At 44.7% G+C, this 27,770-nt stretch overlaps 1 protein-coding gene across 6 annotated transcripts in view; it reads left to right on the top strand.

Annotated features, from left to right (window-relative positions):
* The window catches only part of FHIT (fragile histidine triad diadenosine triphosphatase), a 1,226,786-nt gene extending 1,199,654 nt beyond the window's left edge, over positions 1-27,132 (top strand). For all 6 annotated transcript variants that reach the window (XM_077324996.1, XM_077324999.1, XM_077325000.1 and 3 more), the window contains 2 exons: positions 11,345-11,448; positions 26,862-27,132. In XM_077324996.1, coding sequence (XP_077181111.1) covers positions 11,345-11,440 — 96 coding nt within the window. In that variant the 3' untranslated portion in view covers positions 11,441-11,448; positions 26,862-27,132. The remainder of the gene's footprint in view (positions 1-11,344; positions 11,449-26,861) is intronic.
* The last annotated feature ends 638 nt before the right edge of the window (positions 27,133-27,770 follow it).

The following is a 27,770-nucleotide window of genomic DNA, read 5'->3' as shown; positions in this document are numbered from 1 at the left end:
AAACAGAATTGTGTGTGAGCATTATGATATCCCATCTTGTTTCTATTACGAGTTCTTAAACATTCACATTATTATGCATTACTCAATATTCTTGCTTAGGAAGAGTCAATGTTTCCCGCACTGTTTCTTTTTATGGTTTTGTCAGGGATTTCAATTCTCCCTTATTCTGATGTTGGCTTTGCAGTTTTCTTCATATTGCTTGCTTATTTATGTTGCAATATTTAATGGGCAATTTTTGGGTATGTCTAATAGACATGTGGTAGAAAACTATGATTATTGCTACAGAAACAACACTGAAAGATGTGCGCATTTGATAGGGGAAATGGTGTAAGAAGAAAGAATCACAGATTTGATTCACACTAGGGAAAAAGTGAAAATAAAAAGGCCATTTTGGGGTTGGAACATCAAGGGTAAGGAATCTGAAATCACCCCTGATTCTTGCTTATCTGAAAGTGTATGTTCCGCTTTGTATGTTCCACTTTGTGTTTTTCCTCACACGTCAGTAAAATGGCACTGGGATTTGATGTTGCTATCCAAGTTTGTGAACACCACTTAGTCAAAACATGCTTGGAAAGAATCCAGCTATATGTCTTCTCCAGTACAGATAGACCTGCTACAAATATTTGGAAGGTCTTTGCCAAGTTGATCCTATCTTTCCAAAAATTTCATCTTAGTTTGAGCTGTTTTCAAAATTGAAATCTAAGTACTCATAATATGCATATTCACAATTTCGTTATAGATTAGAAGAACGATTGTACACAATCTGGAGGACACAAAAACCTTCAGATGGTGTCGTGAGCAGACTAAATGCTTATGCTGATCGAGGTTTAAGTTGGGCAGAAGTTGGAACCTCTGATGTGGTGATGTTTTTCTAAGAACTCCCCACTAGGGATGGACCCAAACCAGGAAAACCCAGCCACTCTGCTGAAGCAAACCACTTAAGAAGTTTGGGATGTGGTGGGGTGGACCCCAAGGGTTCTTCAAAATATCTCGATAGGCTCACCAAGTTTGGTGAAGATTGGACTTCGGGCAGCCCAATTGTGGACCCTCAAGCAAAGTGCCCTCAGGAAAGTTATTTTAGGGAAGATGTCAGGTGTGGGTTCAGGAGTTCATAGAATGGACCCTATGTGAGATAGAGGTGTTGAACTTATATCAGACCTCCCAGGACTTATGTCAGACCTTTACATGCTCTGACTTAAGTTACTGCCCGCCAAAGAAAGCACTACACCCCCCCCCCCCAGGAAAGTGCATTCAAGGAAAATGTTGTCAAGTGTAGGTTTGGTGCCATAGAACAGATAGGACTGACTCTATCTGACCTAGTAGAGGGGATGCATCAAATGTACCTTTCTGGAATAGAGACTCTCCTACCCGCTGGAAGCATGTGTGAGAGAACTGTTGCTGGCACTGTTAGGGATGAACCTGACATCCTGTTTCTAGCAGTCAAATGAACAAACGGCCAACCCCTTCCACACTGACTTGAGAGCCACCCACACAATAAGTGGCTATAGTGCATTGTACTGCATTGCAGGGCAAGGCTGGGGCAACCAGTTCCTGGCCCTAGAGAAGCGCGCCTGGCCTCGACCAGGGCCAGGGCCTTTTCAGTCCTGGCCCCTACCTGGTGGAATGAGCTCCCGGGTGAGCTGCGGGCCCTGCAGGATTTACCAGCTTTCCGCAGGGCCTGCAAGACGGAGCTCTTCCGCCAGGTTTTTGGTTGAGGCCGGGGTCAGCGAACGAGTGCCAGCATTCCCCCCCCCCGGACCTAGTATGTTAGACCTCCTCCCCACCCTCCCTGCCGCTCTGATAGCAGGGGTGGGAATAATGAGAGCTTCCGCCATGTTAGGATTGTTTTTAAAGTCTTTTAATGGGTATTTTAATGGGGATAGGACTGTTGTGACCCGCCACGAGCCTACAAGGAGTGGCGGGAAATAAATCCAATTAATAATAATAATAATAATAATAATAATAATAATAATAATAATAATAATAATAATAAATAACCCTCAAACCCTGCACAGCCCAGGCCACCCTGCCCAGCATGACAGGTGGATACCATATCAGGTCTACCTTATCTCCACAGGCATGGAGACCAGTGTCTTGCCCATACCTAGCATTCACCCCCATGGTAGAAAGCTTACTCCTTGGGCCGACTGTCCCTCTGTGGATGGACAACATGACTGCAGGGCAAGGCCAACTCTCCGGCCCTACCAGGGCCCAGGAGCCACCTGTATGGTTGCTGGTGTAGTGTGGGTTGACCTTGCTTCCACTGATTCTTTTTTCCTATCAGAGTTACCATCAAAGTTGTATGATGACTTAATACTTACTGTACGTTTGATTTCACTGTGATTGATGTCTCAGGGCGGAATATGTGAACCGACCCCCAAACGTTTAACATGATGCCAAGTGATACAAGCTGCGGTCTGGGATGCTAGATTTATGATGATTCATTCACACCTGATGCAGTCCTCCGACAATCTGAGAACAATGCTCTTTGAGGATGAGCTAATACAACCATTGTCATTTCTCTTATTTGTGTCTTTGGCTTTGGATTGCTCAATTTCTTCACTATTGTTGATGATCCTTCTAGACATCTGTAGGCCATTTATGCGCCATGTATATATTATACCCTATGTGTATATTATGCATAGGAAATGCAAACACAAGGAAATGAATTGGCTTAAGTGGGAACAATTGAGGAGGAGGAAAGAGAAATCAGTGCAACAATAAAGCCTCACAGGTTTGCTCCTCACGAGGGGGAGCATGAAATCAGAAGCGGAAAGTCAGGCAGAACATGGCAGGATTATGGTTCAACATCCCCTGTTCAAGAGCAATGGTCTTCAAACCTAGAAGTGTTCAGAATTATGCAAAAAAAGTACACATTCTGATAAGACAAAAGGCTCAGGAACTCATAATAAGTTGAACTGGAATCCATAATGAGTTAGTTTCTTTCATTTTTTTTCTTGCACAAGAGGGAAGTGAGTGATTGCTCTCTTAAGTATGTGAAAGATTGTCACTTGGAGGAGGGCAGGGAGCGTTTCCTGTTGACAGCAGAGGACAGGACCTGCAGTAATGGGTTTAAACTGCATGTAAAACAGTACAGACTAGATAATTGGGGGGGGGGGATTGCACAGAGTAGTTTAGCAGTGGAATGGGCTGCCTAAGGAGGTAATGAGTTCCGCCTCAATGGGGGTCTTCGAGCAGTGGCTGGACAGGTACTTTTCATGGATTCTTCAGGGTGATCCAGCATTGAGCAGGGGGTTGGACTAGATGGCCTGCAGGGCTCCTTTCAACTCTATGCTTCTATGATTTCAATCACAGACCATTTCCCCCTTTTCATTCAGCCCTCTGTGACATTTCCCTTGTGGTCCGTAAGCTCCTTCTAGGCCCAGCATCAGTTAGCTGGGGTAAAACATGGCTCCTGAGGAAAGCGGAAGTCAGAGAAAGCTTGTGGAATCCCAAATAGTATTTGGGAATAGGGTTTCCTACTGATGGCTGACAACCAGTGGGTGTGGAGAATGACTCCACGCTGCTGATGCAATATCACTTTTGTTGACTTTCCCAAAGAGATATCTCATTGCCAGAGTGAGATTGATGCAATACTCTAGGATGCAAAAAAAAACATAGCGTTTTGTCCAAATCCTAGAGTGACACACTGACCCCACACAGATGGTGTGATGTCACTTCTGGGTATTTGCTGAAACTGACATTGCACTATTTGCACAGTACGATATTCTAAACCTTTCTCCTTCCACCAGCTGTCAGTAAGCTGGTGAGTAATGAGAGAGAGAGAGAGGGGCTAGGTGTCCAGACTGAAGCAGGTCTTTCAGTTTTGGAGTCTGTGGCTAAGAATTTTCTCATACTATAAAACAGATGGGTATCATTCTGGCCCATGGACATGGTTCCACCACACTGTTGCATTCTAAGCCCTGTTTCAGAAATCTGCAGAGCGCCACTTTTTTTATATCTAAGGCAAAATTCACCAGGAAATACAAGTAGCAGCACTGTGGTGGGCCAAGATATCCGTCTTCCCATATACAGTTTCTTGACCGATAAATGACAACGATTAACTTCTCTCCCCATCTTCATTGCTTTGTTTCTCCTGCTACATTTTTTTTTCCAGTTTCAGATTTTTCTCCTGGCTGTACTGCTATGCCCTTTTGCATTCCCCTATGCAGATTTCATCCTGTTTAGCAGACTACGCTACATTAGAAAGCTATTTCCTGCCATTGCAAGGCATCTATGATACAATAGCTATAGGCAAATTAACTGCATTATTGTTTTCCACTGGCAGAAAACTCATTTTCGTTTTGATATTAGCTCTAGGTGTGTTATAAATCCATCTTGTAACCATTTTAGGGGGGGGATTTTAAAAAATAATCCCAAAGTAAAAAAAAAAAAATCCAAAACATTGCTGTGCACGTTGTTGATGTCTGCCTCCAGCATTTGCGTTGCGGGATGCGGAGAAGGGAGGGGTTTAGCAATGAATGCAAATTTCACCCTATAAATTCTGTGCAATTGAAAGAGGTGGAATGAGAGTCCTTCTTGTTAGCGCAGCTGCTGTCTGAAGTTACAGAGTTATGGCAAGGTGTGCAAGGAATTGACAAGCAGGTCTTGAAACGATTCACTTGGACACCAGGCTGTCTTTGTAGAGAAGGTAAGAAGAGATCAAGGGTGATCAGAATGGAGTAGCAATTCTGCATTTTATGCAGGAGCTAGAAATCACAGCAAAGGCACAGCTTGCAGCAAAAACTGTGTCCTGTGGCTCTTCCTTTTGCTCTAAGGCCTAGGGATAGTCAGCTTGGGATGTGATGTTCATCTTGCTGCCACTTTCCCCACACAGGTCCATGTCGGCCAGTGAAGTGGGTCAAATAGTGTCCTGTCTGTTTTCATCCAGTCAACGTGAGAAATGGAGTGTCTGAAGTAACTTTGGAACCTGGTTGCTCATGCATACATAAAACTGCTTTCCACCGAGCCGGACCATTGATCTATCAAGGTCGTTACTGTCTCTAGCAGCAGCTCTTCAAGTTCTTTCACATCACCTGTGTCCTGATTGGGGTTTGCAACCTCAAGATAGGATCTGGAGATATCCCAAAACTACAACTGATCTCTAGACTACAGAGATCAGTTTTTCTGGAGAAAATGGCAGCTTTTTAGGGACTATCCTATGTTATGACATCCCTGCTGAGCACCCTCTCCTCCCCAAATGCCACCCTTGACAGCCTCCACACCCAAACTCCAGAAATTTCCTTACCTGGGCTATTCCTCATGCTTTCTTAGCTGAAGATCCCAGGCACTGAATCAGGGACCTTCCTGCAATTGCTCTGTGACCGAGCCACAGTTCTTTCCATAAATGCCACATGTGATGTTGGCAATATCACATTGGGTAATACTAACCAATGTCCAGATGAGGGTAACCCAACTGGCCAGGTAATTGTACTTCAGTGTCTCCTAAATAGGGTGGCCAATTCCTGACTAGCCAGCCCTGGAAACACTGAGGGGGCAGAGACTACAGAAACTGACACACATGACATTCTAGGAATCACTCAGATGTTGATGTTTTGATCATAGACATAGCAGGGAATTTCTAGAGTGTTGCATGATGTCATTTCTGTGTTCCCAGAAGTGATGTCATACCATCGTGAACGCTGTCCCTCATTTTAGTTCAACTGCTCCATTGAGCACCAACTAAATTTGGGAGCTGGGTGGTGTTGGTGGTAGACAACCTAGGAAGCCTACCACTTACACAGTCTCCTCTTTCCAGCACAAGTACTTTATAACCTTGCCTGACATGCTTATTTTCTGCACGCAGGACCACTTTTTTGTTCATACAGGGGGAAATGGAAGCAGGTAGTTTCCTACCTTCAACTTCAAAAAGGAATGTTTAGTGATACTGGCATCAAGGAACAGATTACTATATGTTATGTAAAGAAATCTATTAAGTTCCTTCATAAGAGGGTGGCATCAGTTCTTTGGGGAGAAGTGAGAGTGTCTATCTCATCAACATGATGACACCAATGAGTAAATCCTGCCCCAGCCCATTCTTCTTCTCCAGCCATGTCTGCCTCTCCTCCTGAGACATCTGTCCATTGAAATTATAAGAAGAATCCTAACAGATCACAATGGAATTCTTTTGGCAAATGTCTCTGGAAGCTTCAGCATATGTCATGTCCCCTGCTGCCTGCCCCCAACATAGAGGCCTTTTCTCTATGCGTCTGTCTAATTTATTTTTAAAGCCACAATTACACACAAATGTATGTAACAAACCTAATTATTGCAAAGAGAGACAGTTTCAGGAGAATATGGAGACAGTTACACGGGAATATGGATACTTTTACACTGCTACTTTGTTCCTTAATTGGTCAGTTAGTCTGTCTTTAAAGAGTTGTTTTTGTTCTAAATTGTTTTAAAAACTGATTACCTTACAGCTAAAAGACCCTCATGTCGTACCAAAATGGATGGATCAGTGTTGTCCCCTGAGGGTTCTTAATATACATCAAACCAACTCAGAAACAATTTTTTTGGGTAGAAATCCATGTATAGTTGGGGGTACCAGTAAATTTTCCTATGGCCAGAAGGTCCAAATAAACTCAGATGTCATTTAGAATTGGAGTTTCAAATGCATCACTGATCCAGAAAACTGTATATAAGAGATTCTGGGTTGGATCCAAGGCTTCCCTGTAAAGAAGATATCTGTCTCTGGAGAGGATGCCTTCCATTGAAGTAAACCCCCTCAATTAGTGGAAGGGAGTTTTTAGATCCATCCTATCATCCATCCATCCATCCATCAAGAGCCAGCTGGGTTTTATTTCCTGCTCCCCCACATGCAGCCAGCTGGGTGACCTTGGGCTCACCACTGCACCGATAAAGCTGTTCTGACTGAGCAGTAATATCAGGGCTGTCTCAGCCTCTCCTACCTCACAGGGTGTCTGTTGTGGGGAGAGGAAAGGGAAGACGACTGTAAGCCGCTTTGAGACTCCTTTGGGTAGAGAAAAGTTACATATAAGAACCATCTCTTCTTCTTCAGCAATATCAGGGCTCTGTCAGCCTCACCTCCCTCACAGGGTGTTGTGGGGAGAGGAAGGGAAAGCGACTCTAAGCTGCTTTGAGACTCCTTCGGGTAGAGAAAAGCAGCATATAAGAACCAACTCTTCTTCTTCTTCTTCTTCTTCTTCTTCTTCTTCTTCTTCTTCTTCTTCTCCTTCTCCTTCTCCTTCTTCTTCTTCTGTCTGTCTGTCTGTCTGTCTGCCTGTCTAAAAACATTAAAGGCTTGTAGAATGCTGTCATTTACATTCCTCCACAAGTTGTTTTGCAGATCTGAGGCTGAACCCAAAAATAAGTTGGGGAAAACCAGTGGAGATTGTGTCAGAAGGAGGAGATAGGACTAGATACAACACCCCTTGAGGTTCATCATCCCATTATTAGTTATTGCTTTGCTTTATATCTTAGTGTTTAAAGAGACAATAAAAAGGACTTGATTTAAGGTTTCTCTGCCTCTCTCTTTCAGCCCAGAACTCTTCTCTGCTGGGAGATTTCAGGGAGATTATGAGGGATTTACAATCCGGAGAAAGAGAGGTTAAGTTTTATGGAATCACAAATTGACATATGTTGGTTTGTTTTGTCTTGGTGGAACAAAATAAGCAGTGGTGCATGTTAATGGTGTTTTCAATTCCCTCATCTCAGTCCTGCACCTCAGCTAATATCTGGGATTCCGGAAGAATAAAAATGGCCTTTTTTTTCTTTCCAAAAGGACGGTGTTCTCAAAATGAAAATCTTAAGCCCATGATGATTTCTCTTCTTATTTTAGGCACACTGCTGTTAACCTTTAAATGCAATCAATCTTTGATGAAGCTCAAACTGCTCTGTAGGGACAGTAATTGATTCTCAAACTTGGTCTTGTGGCCCAGAAACTAGACTCAACTATTCTGACTTTCACAAGGCATTTTGCAGTAATTATGGTCTGGGTATTTCCAGGGGTTATTTCCCCCCTCCCAACAAATGGCCTGTTCCAGCTTTTAGGAGGTTCTTCTGCTGTCAATTTTTATACACAGCCAATCAATCCAAAATAGGAAAGCGAAGAAAAGAAATTAGACATAAGCATATGGGTCGTGGTAGATGTACATTTTCTAAAGGTATTGAGAAAGAGGCAAGTTCACCCACATGTGATTCCTCACTTGATGGGAGCGGTATTAAGGGGTGAGTTGCATGCCTGAACAAGACCATTTATGCACTAGAGGTTTCGTGCTTGGCTGCAGGCTGAAGTTTTAGTCATGGCAGGTTGCCCCACCTCTTCCTGCACCCACATGGGGGAGCATTTGGCCCAGTGCACCTCATCCACCCCCGACTTGTACTCCTACATGAGAGCTAGAGCAGTGAAAATCCCAGTCCATAAATGGTCCAAGAGATTACAGATTAATCCCTACAGACAATCTCATTTTCTTAGGAGAAGAACTTTTTGATGGAGTTGTTACCCAAATGGCCTCCATGTCTATAACTCTTGATCCCCTTGGAGTGTCAGGGACATAGGGGTAAAATCACATAAAATGACCACTGCCTAGGTCTATCGAGGTCTGCAATTCAGATGGACTTTGATATGAGAATGGGAAGGTTCCTAGAAACAAACGGGAGGAAACTAGAATCCCAGTTTAAATCTCTGCTTAGTAAAGTAGCTCAAGAAAAGCATAAGGAATACAGACAGCGACATGCTCTTTCTCTCACACACCATTCTAGCCCCAGGCGATCGAACACCTAGACATTGAAGGAATACGTGAAAGAGGTCAAATGGAAACATATAAGCCCATCTGATTAGCATGGGAATCCTGGAGGGGTCCAGGGGGGAGGGAGAAGGAAGACAAGCACACAGCAACACTGAGCGCCAAGTGATTCCTGGGGCCAATCAAAGGAAAGGAGGGAGAGACCAAGGCCAGCTCTAGATCTCAGAGGCTTTACCTGTGGTGAGGCACATGAGCAGAAGGTAGTTGGTCCCAAAATCTGCTGCAAAGCTCTGGGCTTTTGAGGGAGGCTAAATTTATACAAGCCACTCTGCTTCAAAGCTGAGATCGGACTGGAGGCCAACGTTCTGTCAGATCAGAAGCTAAGTAGGACCGATCCTGTCTAGTATTTGAATGGGAGACCTCCAAGGAGTGGGGTGGTAGTTCCTCCAAGGAGGAAGGAAATGGCAGAACCACACCCAAATGTCCTTTGCCTGGCTTCCAGAGAACCCTTGGATTTCCTGGCTACCCTGCACATGCCATATGATAAAATGGTACCCTACAGCTCATTCTTGAGGCCACATTGCAGAGGTCTAGCCATGGGAATTGGTGGGATGGAAGGACAAGTGAATGAAATCAACCCTTTTCTTTAATGGAACTGCAATTGAGGAGAAGGAAAGCTTCTCTCCCTCACCCTTGCCTCTCCATCCTGTACAGTTATTATTCCATTCAGGTCCAACGATCTTGGGAAAGATCTTCTCAGAGCCAGAAGGGGCTGCAGGAACAAACTGCATTTTCTGTGGAGCCATGCTATTCCCACTCCTGGGTTTTGACTCAAAAATTTATCAGCGGTGCTTTCTGTTTTCTGATTTTTGAAAGCCTGCTAACCTCTGAATCACACACTGAATCTGAAGGGGGATCATAAATAAAATAAATAAATCAAGTCCTGTTTTTGACTGTATCTCCCAGGTTTTGCCAGCAGATGACCCAGAGCATGCTATGCTATACCTAGGCAAGGATGGTTTAACAGATATATTGCAGGGTTGAATGCACCAGGTCAACAACGTCCTGTCTTGTCAGGAAAATATCTCTCTTTCTCTCACTCATGATTCACTTCTAACATTTCTGGCCAATTTATTTCAATAAGCACCATATTTGAAATACACATTTACACCTGAGCTAGTAGTGGAAAGAATGCTCCGAGTTCTCCTTTTAGAGAACATCTTCCCACCATCTATGGAAAGCATAAAGTGCATTATTTAAAAAAATTAGCATTCATGTACTGCTCTGCTATCTTATTGTGAGCATTACAACAGATGGAGTATCTACAGATTGGATCTACAGATTGGATAGCAGTGCAATCTTAAGTAGAGGTATACATTGGTAGGCCCTTTCCTCTGGTGGTTAATACCCCACAAAAAAAGGACTACTGTTCAAGGAGATCTGGTAATAATAATGCAATACATAAATATAAGATGTGGGATACCTGGCTTGATAATAGTACCTGTGAAGGGGACTTAGGACCAAAATAAGGTGGACAATAAGTTTAATATGGGCCAACAGATATTAGGCTGTATTGCTAGGAGCATGGAATCTAGATCAAGGGAAGTTATGTTTGACCTCATTTGGAATACTGTGTCCAGTTCTTGGTGCCACAGTTCAAGTAGGATATCAACAAGTTGGAACATGTTCAGAGAAGGTTGACTAGGATGGTTGAAGGGTTGGAATCCATGCCTTATGAAGAGCAGTTGAGAGACCTAGATATGTATAGCTTGGAGAAGAGGGCAAGGGGTGAAATGATAGCTGCATTTAAATACGTAAAAGATAGACCTGTTGAAGTGGGACCAACTTGTTTACTGCAGCCTTAGAGACAAGAACTAGGAGCGATGGGTTCAAATTATGGGAAAGGAGGTTCCACTTAAATATTACTAAGCATTTTCTGATGTGGAGGGCTATGAAATATGCTGCCTCAAGGATGTCTCCTTCATTCTAGGAGGAGATTGGATGAGCACCTGCCAGGAGGGTGTGATTTTTAAGCCCCCGAGAAGGTGGGGGGCTGGACTGGATGGCCCTTTGTGTTCCCTTCCAGCTCTATATGCCTCTGATTCTGATGTCCATTGAAGTCAGTGAGTTTAGAAGGATGTCACTCTGCTTAGAATGGCCTTGCTAAGCACAGGGGCTTGCTTTAGGCCACCAAGAACATTTGTGGCGGAGGCAAGAGACACCTCCCAGCTCCCAGCTCATTTTCTCCACTATTATTCTACACTATGCTACTGCAAGAAAACACTTGATCTTCCTTTCCTTTGGTTTTTCCCCCTTAGAAGCTTGTTTAATGATGATCCTCCCCGCATTCATTAAATTGATTTCTAATTCCACAGAATTTCAAATGAATTAAGATGATCCATAATAAATTCTTTACGAAATGGTAGGCTCCAACTTGTAATGAAGTGAGGACTTACTGCAAAGTTTCTCCCGGAGCCTGTAGGATTCTCCTTCTCCTTTTAATTTTAGACCCATTGATCATAAGCTCCCTTCTCTCAATATGTACTAATTGTATTCCGTTGTATACTTCAGAATTGTCCTGATGGTGTCAATTAATTAACCCCATTCTTCACTTTCCCTTTCTTTTTCCTACCAAGCTTCAGCGCCATGACAAAGAGGATACCCCTGGCAAGTGGAGATCTGAGGAAGAAATGGCAGCAGAAGCCACAGTCCTCAAGAAGTACTTCCAGTGAAACAGGAGGTAATTATCCCCAAATCTTTTATTTAGATGGCCTCTATCCAAGCACTCTTGTTATAAGTCCTGGCATGTTGCCAACAGACCCAACAAGTTGTTGAGCCAGAATAATGGCTCATGGGATTCAGCTTCAAGATTTTCAGGTCAATACAAGGGCACCGTTCAGCCATGCAAAAGGCTTATGCAACTCTGTTCAGGAGCAAGACATGGACCGTCCAATCATTGTCTCTGGCAGTGTTTCCCAACCTGTGGGTCAGGCCCCAAAAGTGGGTTGAAAAACCTCTGAAAGCAGTTCGTAGGCTAGCCTTCCTGAATGGCTGCCCCTACCTTTTCCCTTACTCTCTTTTGTATTTTAGAAACCAAGATCTGATCCTGGTAACAGTTTAGCCCATTAATTAGGATGATTTCTTCAAAATTTGTGTATGTTGATCAAGTAAAGTGTGTCCTGATGGTTACTAGAAATGAGTTTCTTAAGGTCTTAGAAGGGATTAGAGGGAGGTGGTCAAATGGTCTGAATGCAACTTGCTTGGGAGTCATGTTGGGGTCAGCTGTGCCCTTTGTCCGGAGTTTCACAAAAACATTAGGTTAGCCTCTGCAGAAAATAGAATGCTGAACTAGATGGGTACCAGGGTCATAGTTTTCCTAGGGTACCAATTAACAAACAACCCCCCCCCCTGGGTCAGTCCAGAATGGATCATCTTACTGAGCAGATTTGGATTTGCAGTTCACCATACAAAAAAGGCTTGGAACTGCTGCTATGGGGCATTACTCCATCAGTCTCTGAATTTTTATTCTAATTCCCACTTCCTGCTCAAATTAGATCTCCTGGAAACCTCAAAACTCTAACCTGAAGGAGAATTAAAGCCTATAGGAGGAGGAGCTCCCCAGTGAGACCTGAAAAACTACGTTTTTCATCTTCTTGGCAGGGTCCCTCAGCAGGGGTGGGCCTTCCCAGAGGAATATATTGTCACCCTGGAACCAGTATATGATGCAGTGCAATGGACAGAGCTATAAATTAAGTTCCTGCCCACATAGGCGACTCTGCTTCTCTTTAATTTCTATATCACTTCTCTTGGGAAACCGAAAAAGGAGTGGGGGATTATAGATGTATTTTCACTTTCACTCTTGTAGAAGATATCTTTGGCCAACTGTTATGGTTTATGGGGCAGCAACAAAGTCTTGTGTGTTTTATTTATACATGCTGCTCTCCGGGTCCTGCGGAAGTTGCCCTCTGTCCTGGAACCCACTTCGCCTAGTACAAAGCTCTTCAGATTGCAGTTTCCATGGGTTGCAACATGCCTAGGGCTAGAGGCTAGAGGCATGTGCCCGACAGTGGAAGGCTATCTCCACAGCATTTGGAGAGGAGCATGTCCAGAGGATCCAAGGATCCAAGCCAATCTTGGCAACTTTTTCAGAGCCATTTGGCATCCTTTGCACTTGTCTTGAGTTCACTGAAACTTTTCTCCATGCACCACTTAGCTCTCTGTAGGAACAGACTGTGGGTCAGTGGTAGAGCCCATGTTTTGCATGCAGAAGGTCCCCATCCCAAGTATTGCCCACTAAGAGAGAACTCCGGATTACAGGTGTTAGGAAGGATCTTTGTCTGAGAACCAGGAGAGCCAATGTGGGTCAGAGTGGGCAGTACTGAGCTATATGGCCCAGCGGTTTGACAGTATAAGGCAGCTTCTGTGCATATTTTGTTTTTGTAGCTCAGTGCTCATTCTTGCTCTTTTAGCATGGAGTTCCTTAGCAACCAAGGACTTCAGTTTCTTTTGTAAAACACCAAAGCTTGTGCGGACTTTCTTCCTAAAGGCCTCATCCCCTCTCCCTTTCACTATGCAAGTCAGACTTAAGCTAACAGCTGTATGCACGGGCATTTCGACTAGTCAGGTAGCTCTCGAATATTCACAGTTCTTAGTTTAGGATATCTGGGTTTAGGATACCTCGGGGAAGCAGCAAGTTGGGAATTTCTGATGAGAACCTTCAAAGTGCTTACCAGTGGCAGAGCTGGCTGCAGTCTTGGAGGAAGGCCATCATTCATAGCTTTGCCAACTTCCATGTGAGGCCTGGAGATCTTTGGGGATTCCAACCTGTTTCCATAGGATAGCTGTGTTGGTCTGCAGTAGAACAATTCCATTTGAGCCTGGTAGAACCTTAGAGACCAACAAGGGCATGATCATTTGCATGAGCTTTCAGAGTATGAGCTTCTGAGAGTCAAAGCTCCCTATGACTTTTGAATGAATTAATACCCTGAAAATCGTGTTAATCTTTACTGGACTGGGACCGAACCAAATTTCCAGACTACAGAGATCAGTTACCCTGAAGAAGACAGCTGCTTCAAAGGGTGGCCTTGGTGGCATCATACCCCACTGAGATCCTTCCCCCTCCAGGATTAATCTCCAGATCTCCAAGGCTTTCCCAACCTGGAGCAGGCAACCTTAACTTTCTGCTACTTAACTTTTGGGAGAAGCAGCTAGGCATCTCTTTTAAATCATCATACGGTGAAGAGATAAAAAAGTCATTTTTCCAGTTCTCACCAAGTGACCCGCTCCTCTCTCGGAGAGACGTGATCCACTGGCCCTTTTTTCATTGTCCATTTGCGATGGTCTGTCAGGAAGCTCCGGCACTGACTCTGAGCACGTTATCTTCCCGCACAATTATTGGCCCTGCAGGGTCAACTTGACGGCCCTGGATTTAGCCGGCCAATTGTGCCACTTATTTAACAAGCTTTCACGGTGGACAATGGGTTCACAAAATGAGAAATCACATTGTAATTAAAGCATTTCTTTCTCTTTTTTTTAAAAAAAGTATATCCATCACGGTTTCTCTTTCCTCCCATTAACACATTCAAGCGTCAGCACTTGCCAAGCCATCCAGGTCAAGAAGGTCTGGAGGAACTGCAGATTGCTTTCTTTTCCATTAAAATGAGCAACAGGGGAGGGGGGAATCATTTGAATATAATAAAGAAGCACTTAATTCTCCTGGTGGTGCTTCTGCAAAGGCCTGCGTGTGCAATTTGGATCGACGTCAATTGGCCAGAGGAGATGACTGAGTTTTATATTAGCACAATTTTGTCAGAGTCATTATTTGGCGGAGCTGAGATGAGCTAACATGTTTTTGTTGCAGTAATATGGATGGTGGCCCTGATCTGAATGGCTCAGACCAGCCTGGTCTCATCAGATCATAGAAGCTAAACAGGGATGGCCCTGAATAGTATTTGGAGACTACCAGAGAATGACATGATTGCGACACAGAGGGAGGCAATGGCCAGCCATCTCAGAACATCTCATGCCTTGGAAAACCCTATGAGGTTGCCATAAATCGGGCTGCGACTTGATGGTGGTTTCCACCACCTATGATGACAGTAGAACCTTAAGTTGAAACTAGCCATTACAGCAGGCGCAGGAGCCCAGGGCTATATCTTGTCCACCGTAGTATGTAGCCTGCCTCTCCACTGAGTCAAGCCTAAATATTTTGTCTTAAGTGCTCTTCCACTGAAAAGCCACAGATTGGAGGAAGGTTCTTCAGGCTAGAAGAACTTCCTCCAGACTTTGGATCTAGAAGAAGAAGAGGAAGAGTTGGTTCTTATATGCCGCTTTTCCCTACCCGAAGGAGGCTCAAAGCGGCTTACAGTCACCTTCCCATTCCTCTCCCCACAATAGACACCCTGTGGGGTGAGTGAGGCTGAGAGAGTGCTGATATCACTGCTGGGTCAGAACAGTTTTATCAGTGCCATGGCGAGCCCAAGGTCACCCAGCTGGCTGCATGTGGGGGAGTGCAGAATCGAACCTGGCATGCCAGATTAGAAGTCCGCACTCCTAACCACTACACCAAACTGGCCCTCTATGGCGCTCAAACAAACATTTCAAGACCTACTTGATGTGGGACAGTTTCAGATGGGTAGTCATGGAGGTCTGAAGTAGAAGAGCAAGATTCAAATCCAGTAGCATCCTGAAGACCAGCAAAGATATCCAGGTAATAAGCTTTTAAGACCTTCCTTTGTCGGATAGTTTCTGATGAAGTATTGGACAAAATGAGCTTCAACTCTCAGACTAGTCTGATCTCATCAGATCTTGGAAGCTATGACATTGCTATAAATTTGCTGGAAATCTTGTTGACCTTCCAGGTGTTACCAGACACAGATCTTAACATGGGACTCTGCAGGTTTCCCATCCCACACAGACCAAAGCCAACAACGCAGAGAAAAGATCTGGATATCAGCGGGGCGGTGACTCCGTATCGCTATACCTACATGTTGAGTGTAAGAGGAGGAGAAGGAGAGACCTACAGCGGCCCACTTTGGCAGCAGCCTTGCATCTGTCACAAGATCCTGTTTCGCTCTTAGTGTCTGTAAGTGCAGGGCGTGAAACGAATAGTTTTGGGCAGAAGTGCGGCTCGCCCTGAGGGTGTTCTCGAGTAATGAGAGTAATGAGAGAAGAAGCAGGGTCCTAGCAAGTGTAAACTAGTCCGTAGGCTCAGAGCAAAACTCGCCTGCTTCCCACTGCTGCTGCTGATTGCCAGCCGTAGGGACGGTAGTGCATGATAACGAAGGAAGGAAGCAGGCCATTTTAATGCAAGCCGGCACTTGCTTTCTGCACAAGGTAGTAAAGGTACGACACGAACAGCAGCAGGACTTGCATCCCCATAAAACCTGAGTGGAATGACCTTTTCCATGGGCATCTTAGGACTGTCTCTTTGGTCCAAGCAGTCTCCAGGATGGTCCATAACCCAAACATGCTCTGCACAGAGCCTCTTCATGCGAACTCTGGGCTAGCTTCAGCGGGCGCAAAATGGAGCTGTCAACTTTGATCAGAAGGAAGTCATCAGGGAACAAGGGCAGCTTGTTCTCTGACCTGCACGTAGCTTTGGGATGCAGTTCCAGGTGTTGGTGGCAATGACCAAGAAAGCCCTAAACAGTTTTGGACCATCATGTGATCATGGATGTGTGAAATCATATAGATGCACATAGTGGGTTTTTTTTTTGGGGGGGGGGGTTGTGATCAGAGAGGCATGCCATGCTCCTGGCGATCGAGGAAAACCAATTCCAGGAGCACGGTGTTTTGGAGAAGGTGGCCCCCCCATTGTGGGATCCTTTCCCCCAAAACGTCTAACTGCGGCTTGGCTCTTCCTGTCTTTGGGGCAAGGTTGAAGACAGAACTCAGGTGAGAACTGACATATTCTGAACTAAGAACCTTCCCCCCCCCCAGCCTTGCGCTCCACTGCCTTCACAATACTTATGACAGACATATTAATCAGTCGTGGCGCATGCTAATTTCAATCATTGGTCATGATCCTTCCCCCCATGATCCTTCCCCCTTTCTCCAGGCAATCAGTCTACTTTTTAAATAGCTTTTAAAACACAGCATGAATATTTTATTCGTTTCAATGTTTGTCTTTCTTTTAAAAAGAAGTGGAGAAAAATCCATCTCCAGAGGACTGGAAAAAAACAAACCCAAATCTGGAAATTGAAGATTTGTGACTAAGGAAATGCAGATTGGATTCAGAAATATTCAGCATTCCCCAAGTAATGTCATAGTCAGATATTTCTAGTTTTCTAGATTTTATTTCTAGATTTTAGAATTCTGACTATCTGGAAGGATTCCGAATATTCAACCAGGATCTCATCGACAACAGGCTGGGCTGCCTAGGGAAAGAAAGCAATAGAAATATTTCCCAAGCAGCCTAAGTACCAAGGGTAGAGGGGACGAGAGCTGAGGGCCCCCTTCTTGTCAGGGGTTCTTAAAGGCAGAAGGTATTAGTCAGTTTCACTCATATGAAAAGCCATGTTGGATCAGGGCAATGGTCCATCCAGTCCCACATTCTGTGTCACACAGTGGTCAAAACCCAGGCGCCATTGCTCCTCACATCTAGAATGTTGATTGCTGAAGGAGCTGAATTTCCTAACGTCTGGGCTTCCCTTGAGCTGTCCTTTGAGTAGGAAAGAGGAGCACACTTCAGGCCTTCCAGGAAAGAGTCTATCACGTTTCAGGCTCCTGTTTTCTGTGGCTACCCTTTCCATTTCTTATTTGTTTATTTATTTGTTTATAACCCAGTTTTCCCCCAATGGGGGCCTGAGGTGCTTTGCATCATTCTCCTCTTCCCCTATTTGTCCTCACAACATCCCTGTGAGGTAAGTTAGTCTGAGAATGTGGCCCAAGGTCACCCATGGTGCCTCCAGGTCACCCAGGTCTCCCAGACTCTAGTCCAGGACTCTTAACCACTACATCCCACTAAGTCTGGTGTTTCTTCTCATATTCCAGGACTACGCTCACACAGGAGCTAAGACCTCTCTTACCAGGCCACAAATGATTTTTTTCCCTTTGATTTTTACACTCATGGGCTACTGACCAAGCTCTTTGGGCAGAGGTGGCCAGTTCCCTAGCTTGTTGCCAAGTCCATTCAGACAGAGGGGAAAGGACACGAACCCCCCTCTGGAGCTCCCGCAGACCCCTGGTGATCCACAGACCCCTTATTATGAATCCCCGTCTTAAAGGAATATTCTAGGTTGTCGGCACTGCCCAATGCTTGGATGCTACTACCCACCAACGACCGCCATTGCTCTGTTCTTTGAGCGTTGCAAAGGTAGAAGGAATGGGTCACACCACTGAGTTTTGCTGTGAGAAATGGCAACATTTATTTGCAGGCAGCTGCTGAAGTGGATTGAAGCTGCATTATTTAGCATGTGTGAAAATGCCCATATATATGACTCATTTCTAAGCCAGGGGTAATCTGGGGTCTGCTTTAGGAGTTTGACAGAATTGCAAGTTATTGCTGAGGTGGTTAGATTGTTATGACTCCCTACTTAGTTTCTGTCCTGACCGGTATGGCCCAGGCTAACCTGATCTCATCAGATCTCAGAAGCTAAGTAGGGCAGAGTCTGCACTTACTTTGTTTATTCCATTGTCAATCCTGTTGAATGCAGATCACTTTGAACTTGGGTCTTCCTCTCCCCCCCTCCTCCCCATTGAAACAGGAAAGTCTTCTGCACGTGGTTAGGGAGGCTCAGAAGGTGTATGGGGGGGAGCCAAGCCTCTTTCTTTCTTTTCTTGAAGGGGGGGAGAGGATCCAGGCAAGGAGCCTCTTTCTTTTCTTGGAGGGGAGGGGGAGAGGATCAAAAAAGGCATAGGAAAAATCCATGACCTACAGAAGTTGAGAGAAATTAGGGGCTTCTCCTTTAAGGCAAGCGTGTCACATGACCAGGTGTAGCCTATCAGAGGTTCTCTTCTTTCCCAATCTGGATAGTGAGGATTAACAGCACTCTTAGATATCACACAATAAAGGTAGAGTCACTCCGAATCAATCCTTCTTAAAATCGCCCAAAATCCAAACGGAAATCGCATTCTGTATAGAGGGCAGGGACTGAATCGATCTAGGGTTGGAATAAAAGCTCCGTGCAGTTTACACCTAGGACTGGCCCTGCTTAGTATGTGGCTGGAGAGCACCAAGGAAGTCCAAGGTCACTTAGCAAAAGCTGCCAATGGCAAATCTCCTCTGTTTGTCTCTTGCATTGAAAACACCATGAAGGGTCACCGTATGTTGGCTGCAACAGGTTGGCAGTTCCACAGGGCCTGCAAGATGGAGCTTTCGGTTGGGGCCAGTGTGATGAATAACATCTAGAAGAAGAAGAGAAGAGGAGTTGGTTCTTATATGCCTCTTTTCTTTACCCAAGGGAGTCTCAAAGTGACTTACATTTGCCTTCCCTTTCCTCTCCCCACAACAGACACCCTGTGAGGGAGGTGAGGCCTAGAGAACCCTGATATCACCGAAGAAGAAGACTTGGTTCTTATATGCTGCTTTTCTCTACCCGAAGGAGTCTCAAAGCGGCTTACATTCGCCTTCCCTTTCCTCTCCCCACAACAGATCCCCTCAGGCCATGGTCTAGTTTAATGCTCCTGCAGTTCTGACTACTGCAAGATCATTAAACTGGGACTGCTGATGTGGATATTATTTTAATCTGTTGGCAAATTGATTTGAAATTTAGTTTAACTTGCTGATTTAATTATAGTAATTGCTGTATGTATGAAATGATGTACACTGCCCTGAGCCGGCTCGCTGGGAGGGCAGTATAAGAATCCAATAAATAAATAAATACACACATGCCATTGGCTTCTCTCTAAGGCATGTAGTCTTTCATAGAATCCTAGAGCTGTAAACGCACCTAGTCCAGCCCCCCTGCTCAATGCAGGATGAACCTAAAGCATCCATGATAAGTATCCATCCAGCTGCTGCTTGAAACCTGCCAGTGATGGGGAGATCATCACCTCCTTAGGCAGCCCATTCCACTGCTGAACTACCCTGTGGGGAAAAAAATGTTTGGGGACTTTTCAGAAGATGTTCAAATGGAAAACTGGAATACAAAAATAAGAAATGTATATGGAAGGGCTCCTACTGTGGTGTAGTAAGGTAAAGGTATCCCCTGTGCAAGCACTGGGTCATGTGTGACCCTTGGGGTGACGCCCTCTAGCATTTTCATGGCAGACTCAATATGGGGTGGTTTGCCAGTGCCTTCCCCAGTCATTAGCATTTACCCCCCAGCAGCAAGCTGGGTACTCATTTTACCGACCTCGGAAGGATGGAAGGCTGAGTCAACCTTGAGCCGGCTGCTGGGATTGAACTCCCAGCCTCATGGGCACAGCTTTCAGACAACATTTCTGCTGCCTTACCACTCTGCGCCACAAGAGGCTCATACTGTGGACCTGGGTCTAAATCCCGGCTTGACCAGCATGCTTGCCATCTCTTCGTAGGCTGGTTACTCTATCCCAGCTTAATCTACTTTAGAAGGTTATGAGGGGACATCCACTGTCCTGAGCTCTTGGGGGAAACAGCAGGAGGCAAATAAAACTAAAACAGTCAAATAGAGTACCATCTCTTGTGGAGACTTCTAGTAGGTAACACCCATCCTTCCTGTTCAGATGAAGGGATTTTTCCTTCCACACCTTTTTATGCAGCTGAGAGAGGACAGAACGCTTTCTCCATCCATTGGACTGACCACCAAAGCACAAGGAAATGAAGCTCTGCGGTCCAGTCCGGGCTCCTTTTGCAATCTTCTGCTCTCGAAAGAAACACGGTTTTGCATCCTCTTCATTTCAGAAGCCAGCCACTGAGACGAGTTTCCCATCAAGGACTGATTACGGCAAAATGTTTTCTGAAGCACAACTTTTAAAGGCAGCTTCAAGTATTCTCTCTGCATCTCCCTTGACAACCCCTGGATTCGAATGAGCTACAACTGTAGATCCTTGGAAAGTCGAGACACCTCCTGAAGCCTCTCTCAGGAATTACTTTGGAAAACAGAGAGACAGAAGCATCTCCCTTCGTCGTGGAAAATAAATCTCCTTGCGTTGGAATCGATTTTGCGAAGCCAGTTGTCAATGCCGGCAAAGAGGTCAAAATCAAAGAAACGCATCAGGAGCCTGGATTCTGCCGCAATAGAGCAATAGATTTCTTTTAAAAACCGCATCGGTCACATCTTATGAAGTTGTCATTGCCAGTGTGTGACTTGTGATCTTCCCAGTTCTCCAGCCCAAGTAACCCGCCCAACCTTCCTTTGTACAAAACCCTTGAAGAATGAGGTTGATCGGCATTATCTCTTTCTTCATACATTCCTATTCCATCACTCTGGCCAATACGGCTGCCACCCCTCGACAAAGAATTAAAAACCATCTTAACATGGCTTCAGATCTAGTCAGGAAAATGTCTCCAGGAGCAAGGCCTTTTCTGTTTGATCCCTAGCAATGTCATGGAAGCTATCCAGTGGCGAGCTGTATCGGTCTCCCGTTTGCCATTCCAATGGTAAATGGGGCGGGGTTGAAAATATATCCCCCCTCCCAGCCAAAACAAGTTACCTCTTGAATGCTAGGAAAACGAAACTTCCTTGCAACAGAAATGCAGCCTTCCGGGTAAGACAGCCTCACCGTCACCACCCAGCAGCTGGGTTTTGGCTGCTCATCCTTTGTTGACATGTTCCCTGGATCTCATTAGCTGCTGCTTTGGCCCTGGGGCTTAGGGGATCAGGCTGCATGGTGTGTAGGATTTAAAGTGTTTAAAATTGGCATCAATTCTGCTGCTTCCCAGTGCCAGCCATTCCGGAAGGTGTGGCGATTGAATTGAAGATCCATGGAGGGGATTATTTGCCAGTGTCTCTACTGCACAGAAGCTGAGTCCCGTGAGAGAAGGGGAGGGTCCTTTAGAAAGTCACACTTTTGAAAGTGATATTTAAAGACTGGTACTTGTTGGTACTGGACAGAGAATGAGGTGGCTGGATGGAGTCACTGAAGCAGTCGGTGCAAACTTAAATGGACTCCAGGGAATGGTAGAGGACAGAAAGGCCTGGAGGATCATTGTCCATGGGGTCGCGATGGGTCGGACACGACTTCGCACCTAACAACAACAACACTTGTTTTCAGCTGTAGGCTTGCGGTGGTCTACTTGTGAGGATCAGGAGCCTCGATAGTTCTGTTTACTGTCTCTGAATGTGGAGAGTTCCTAGAGGACCTGATCACCTCACAGATTTTGTGATGCTTTCTCTAGTTTTTTTTTTTTTAACAGCCATTGATGTGGCAAAAGAGAGGGTTTGAAAACCTCCTTGGGGTATTCAGGGTCAGAAATGAGTGGTTGTATTGTTCCTATCAAAAGATGTTCTCTCTGGACCTCAGGCCTGACCATTATCCTTCACAGATGCAGCCTTCTCAGATGAGCCTGTGTTCATGTTCCTCTTTGGACAGCAATAGAAGAAGAGTAGGTTTTCAGATCCTGCTTTTCTCTCCCTTAAGGCATCTCAGTCAAATTCCCTTCCCCACAACAGGCACCTTGAGAGGCAGGTGGGGCTGAGAGAGTTCTGAGGGAACCATGACTGGCCCAAGGTCACCCAGCAAGCTTCATGTGGAGGAGTGGAGAATCAAACCCAGTTCTCCCGATTAGAGTCTGCCCCTCTTAACCACTACACTTATGCTGGCTCTGTGTTGGAGCATTCTCAGCATAGCATGATAGCAGGGCTGGAAAGGGCTGAATGTTCCCGTGTCCAATTGATCTCTGACCTAGCTGTTTGCAGATAGTCCTTGCACAAATACACATTTTGATAATCGGCTGTGGATTCCAACACATTACTGCCTTAAGTGCTATTCATTATATCAGCCACTCAGCCATCCATAAGGACCATTAATTACAAAGCAGCTACAGCTGACTCTTTCGGGCAAATGCTCCACGGCAACGCAGGGAAGGAAATCTTAGCGCTCGTAAAGATTGATGTTTTCTGAAGGTCACCTTCAAAAAAATCTCTTCTAAATCAGCATAATCATCATGGAAACCACATATCAGTAGCTTCCCAGAAGAAGAAGAAGAAGAAGAAGAAGAAGAAGAAGAAGAAGAAGAAGAAGAAGAAGAAGAGTTGGTTCTTATATGCCGCTTTTCTCTACCCAAAGAAGTCTCAAAGCGGCTTACAGTAGCCTTCCCAGAAGAAGAAGAAGAAGAAGAAGAAGAAGAAGAAGAAGAAGAAGAGTTGGTTCTTATATGCCGCTTTTCTCTACCCAAAGAAGTCTCAAAGCGGCTTACAGTAGCCTTCCCAGAAGAAGAAGAAGAAGAAGAAGAAGAAGAAGAAGAAGAAGAAGAAGAAGAAGAAGAAGAAGAAGAAGAAGAAGAAGAAGAAGAAGAGTTGGTTCTTATATGCCATTTTTCTCTACCCGACGGAGTTAGGGTAGAGAACAGTTTTTATTGGTTAGAACACTGCCCTGCTGAGCCCAAAGTCACCCAGCTGGCTGCATGTGGGGGAGCGCAGAATCGAACCTGGCGTGCCAGATTAAAAGTCTGCACTCCTAACCACTACACCAAACTGGCTCTTTGATGACTGACTTGCTAAGAAGTAGTTTGGGAAACCGGAAAGTGGGATTTCAGGAGCTCCCACTGCCTTTCAGGAACTCCTTTCTGGCTTCTAATTAGTTTTCTTGCTGTAAGAAACAAGTAAATAGCAATACTTTTTTATAAAAAATTATTTCAGCTGAATTTCAGGGGAAGTTAATATCAGCAGAAGGTTTACAGGCAAACACAACCTGGTCTTTGGAAGTGCTTTCTGAAATCTGAAACTTCTACCGCTAACTTACTGAAAGTGAAGAGGTGGGCGGAAAGAAAAGCGGGGATGAGTGGGTGGAAAACCGATATTTCCAACAGAAAATGTAAGCATGTAAGTGAGAAATTCAATTACTTTACCCAGCTAATAATAATAAATCTTATTATGCTTCTGGGAGCATTCCCCCCTATGGAATTCTGATTCATTCGTATCTGTAGTTCACATCCGAGACATCTCAAGCTAACATGTCATCCCCATTCCTTCAAATGCTACTCTGAGAAGTGGAATGACATTCTACTGCATTATTATTACTGTTACCTCTATTAATTTTATTAAAATAGTTTTATCCCTTCTTTCCTCAAGGTGGCTTATGGGTAACATGACGTTTCAGAATGAAGGCAACTCCTTGGTAACTTAGGGGTGTGAAGAATCCCACATAAATGAACCGCTGAGGCATGGTAGACCTTGGCTCCTCTCTGTGTGGCTCATGGGTAATCAGACCTCTCATTCAGTCAGGTGTCGTCTTAATGTATTGAGAATGAGAGGGAAGGAACACTAGGATATTTCAAAAATATTTATTTCATTTGTACCCTGCTTTTCTCCCCAGTGGGAGACCCAAGGTAGCTGTAATTATTCTCCTCTCCTTCATTTTACCCTCACAACCACCCTGTGAGGTAGGTAGCTGGCCCAAGGTGCCCACAGTGAACTTCCATGGCACCATAGAATCATAGAATCATAGAGTTGGAAGGGGCCATACAGGCCATCTAGTCCAACCCCTGCTCAACGCAGGATCAGCCCAAAGCATCCTAAAGCATCCAAGAAAAGTGTGTATCCAACCTTTGCTTGAAGACTGCCAATGGGGATTTGAATCTGGGTCTCCCAGATATCTGTCCAGCACTCTTAACCACAACATTACAAAGCAAGCCAAAACAAGAGCATTTGACCTGAGAATGGCCATGAATGGAACTCTAATGTTCTACACGGATATATTCCATTTCAGTGGAAAAGGATAAGCTGCCTAAGAAACAAGGGCTTCTGTCTAGCAGATGCATCAAATGTGTGCCAACCAATTTGCAGTACTGCCATACAAAATGTCAGTCAAGGGGGCACACACAATGGAAATGTCAGCCACTTGAAGGGGGGACATATGTTTTAATGAGAGGAAAGGAACCAGCAAACAGAAAATGGCAGCTGCTCCGAGGAACTGTGCTCCTCAGTTCCAAAGACCTTGAAATGTTTGGGGAGTAGGATATCTTTCAACAGCTGTATAGTAGACCTGAACTGAAGGGACTAAAACAATGTCATTGACCACCAATGCCAGAACTTCACATACTCTAATAGAAACGTATGAAAATAAAACTCTTAAAACAAAAGTACCACTGGGAAAAAAAATCAAATGGAGAAGATGGCTTGTTCAGAAGAGCTATTGTCATGGGAACAGGATCATATTCTGGTGATTTGGAGGCAGGTAGGTGCCTATGGTGAGCAGGAATCCACCATCTGAAAGCACCTAGGTCTAGAAGTAGGGAAGAGATGAGATCTATTCATTCTTTACCCCTGTCCAGAATGTGACCTTTAAATGAGATAGCTCTAATAAAAACAATCAAGCACAACTAAACAAGAAACCAGCAACAATTATTTGAACGATACTTTGGGTGCATACTCACTAAAATGATGGTCTGCTAAATCATTCATAGGTTGCACGTTTTAGGAGCCCTGGACCCATGATCACGGCTCCCATCTCTCCCTTAAGAATACCTAAGACCATAAGAAGAACCCTGCTGGATCAGTCCTCCATCGAGTCCCATGCAGTGGCCAGCTAGTTGCCCTGGAACACCAAAAATAGGACAAGTAATCCAAGGCCTCCCTTTGATTCTGCCCTCTAGTGCTGGTATTCAGAGATTAACTGCCTTTGGATATGGAAGTTCCTATTAGTCACCATGGCTAGCAGACATTGATGGACTTCTCTAAAATCAACCTAACCCCCCTTTAAAGCCATCCATGCTAATGGGCATCATTAAGACCTTTGGCAGAGAATCTGAACATTTAATAACTTGTTGACTAAAGACATATTTCCATATGTCTGTCCTGAATGTATTACCTATCAATTTCATTAGGGGGCCTTCAAATTCTAATATTTAGAGGGGGAGGGAATTCTCTGTCCACGTTCTCCAGGAGGCCACAGCATAACTCCATCGCACCCTTTTAGATGCTAAGGTCTGCCAAGTCACAGACCTCAGCAGGTGCCCACTCATGGACCATTTATGCACTGGGAACTTCACTGCCCTAGCTCTTGTGCAGGAGCACAAATCGGGGGTGGGTGAGGCGCACCAGGCCAAGTGCGCTCCCCCATGTGGATGCAGGAAGAGGTGGGGCAACCTGCTATGACTAAAACTCCAGCCTGCAGCCCAGCATGAAACCTCCAGTGCATAAACGGTCATGGTGACATCTAATGCTAGCCAAATACATTTTATGGACTTAACCTGCTATTTTACTCTCTATATTCAGTCTCCTGTTTCTGGTGCATTTACTGTTGCACCTAAAGCTAGAGCTTGGGTGAGATTTTTGTCTTCAATTGCTACTGCATGTACATGAACACTCTGCTATGTTGGCATGCTGTTTGCAGAGGGGAGATGGGTGTTGGAGGAAAGTATTTTTTTTTGGGGGGGGATACATAAAGTGGGACCTGGGAATGTCAGGATTTACATCCCAAATCTTCTCTGTATTGTGGTTTTAAATGTCCCAAGTACGAGCACATCACATAGCTAGTGTGACCAAATGGCAAACATGCTGGGAAATGAATTCTTGCCAGCTACAGCTTTGCTAGTTTGAATGCTCAGCAAGGCATCCAGGGATTCAGAGTTAACTGAAGCCAGATAGAGGTTTGAGGTGGATCATTTGTGTTCAGAAGAGATGTTGGATTATGCAGCTCCGGAGGAAGCAGTGGGATTGCTCTGGTTTTGCTACATCTTTTTCACAGGGTTGAAACTTTCCTGTTTTAATATCATGCCTGACCTTTTGAATTGGAAGGTTTTCTGTGGCTACTAGTAACTGCATAAGCTGATGGATAGTGGAAGAAGCCACCTATTGAAACTCTTGTTCTGCAATAGCCGCTCTTTCATGCTCTCAAGACTGCCAGAGCAGTAACCATGTACAGAAAGCCCTAAGAGTTCAGCTCCACATGCTTCTTCCTCTGCCACAGTCAAGGTTTTTTCATTCCAAAATGTTACTGAGCAACTTGCAGACTGCTGAAACTTGTTGTGTTGGTTTGTTTGTTTTTTTCTTGCAGGGGACAAAATGTTTGGGTGCTAAACCAAACATTTGATTTCTCATTTGTTTGTTTAATCTTTTTTCTTTCCAGGCAACAAAGCACCGTCAGGGGAATACGAAGACGTAAGAAAACGAGGGAGAAAGCAACAATTTGTTATTCTCTGTTGGATGGAACGTGGAAGTTTTTAAGATGGCAGTGGATGTTACTGATACTAGATAAATGCCACGTTTTTTGGGGTAAAGATGCCTAGATAACTTCTATTCCGAATGTCCTGAAATAGTCCAGTCTTGGTGGAGAGTTTGGGAGTGGACTTTTAAAAGTGTTCCTTGGTCTAAAATGGAATAAACTATGCTTCGTTTTACTGATCTGGTGCTGTTGCATGTGTTAAGAAATACATGTGTTTGATATTTTCTAGTCATTGCGTATATATGCATTGGATTTTGGCTAATTTCCTGTTGAATCATTGAAATATTACTTGCTCCCAGGGCTTCAGAGTCCCCAGTTTGTGATTCCCGTGGTCTTGTACAGATCTAGAATCACTGCAGTTTGAGGAGTCAAACATAGAGGTGCCACAGATGTTGTGATGAAGTGTTTGGTAGGCAAATATATTGTTTTCGACAGCTGTGATCACTTGTAAGCTGTGGCTCAAACCCCATTGCTGCAACTCCTCTCCCACCCCAGATTAAAACACCTGTCAAAACAGTTCTGCAGCAACACAGGAGGAGGTGGAGATTCAGCGCCTTCTCCCTTGTGGCTGTTTTTGCATCTGCACAGGAAGCTGAATCAGCTCCCCCTTAGAGTCATGGATGGTTGGGTGATGTGGTGAAATGACAAGGGAGGGAGGAGCTAAGAGTCCCATAAATTATGCGAAAACCCATTATGTGAAAAACAATAACACAGACCCAGTAAGAGCAATGAGCCCCCACTCAGGCTGCACAATACAGCCTCTAGTGCACCCCTTGTTAGATGACAATGGAAGGCAGAAGGGACCTGGCCATC

This window comes from Paroedura picta, chromosome 3, assembly GCF_049243985.1.
Source record: "Paroedura picta isolate Pp20150507F chromosome 3, Ppicta_v3.0, whole genome shotgun sequence".
NCBI classification, from domain to species: domain Eukaryota; kingdom Metazoa; phylum Chordata; class Lepidosauria; order Squamata; family Gekkonidae; genus Paroedura; species Paroedura picta.
Note: the sequence above shows the minus strand (reverse complement) of the source record. Positions and strands in the feature narration are given on the sequence as shown.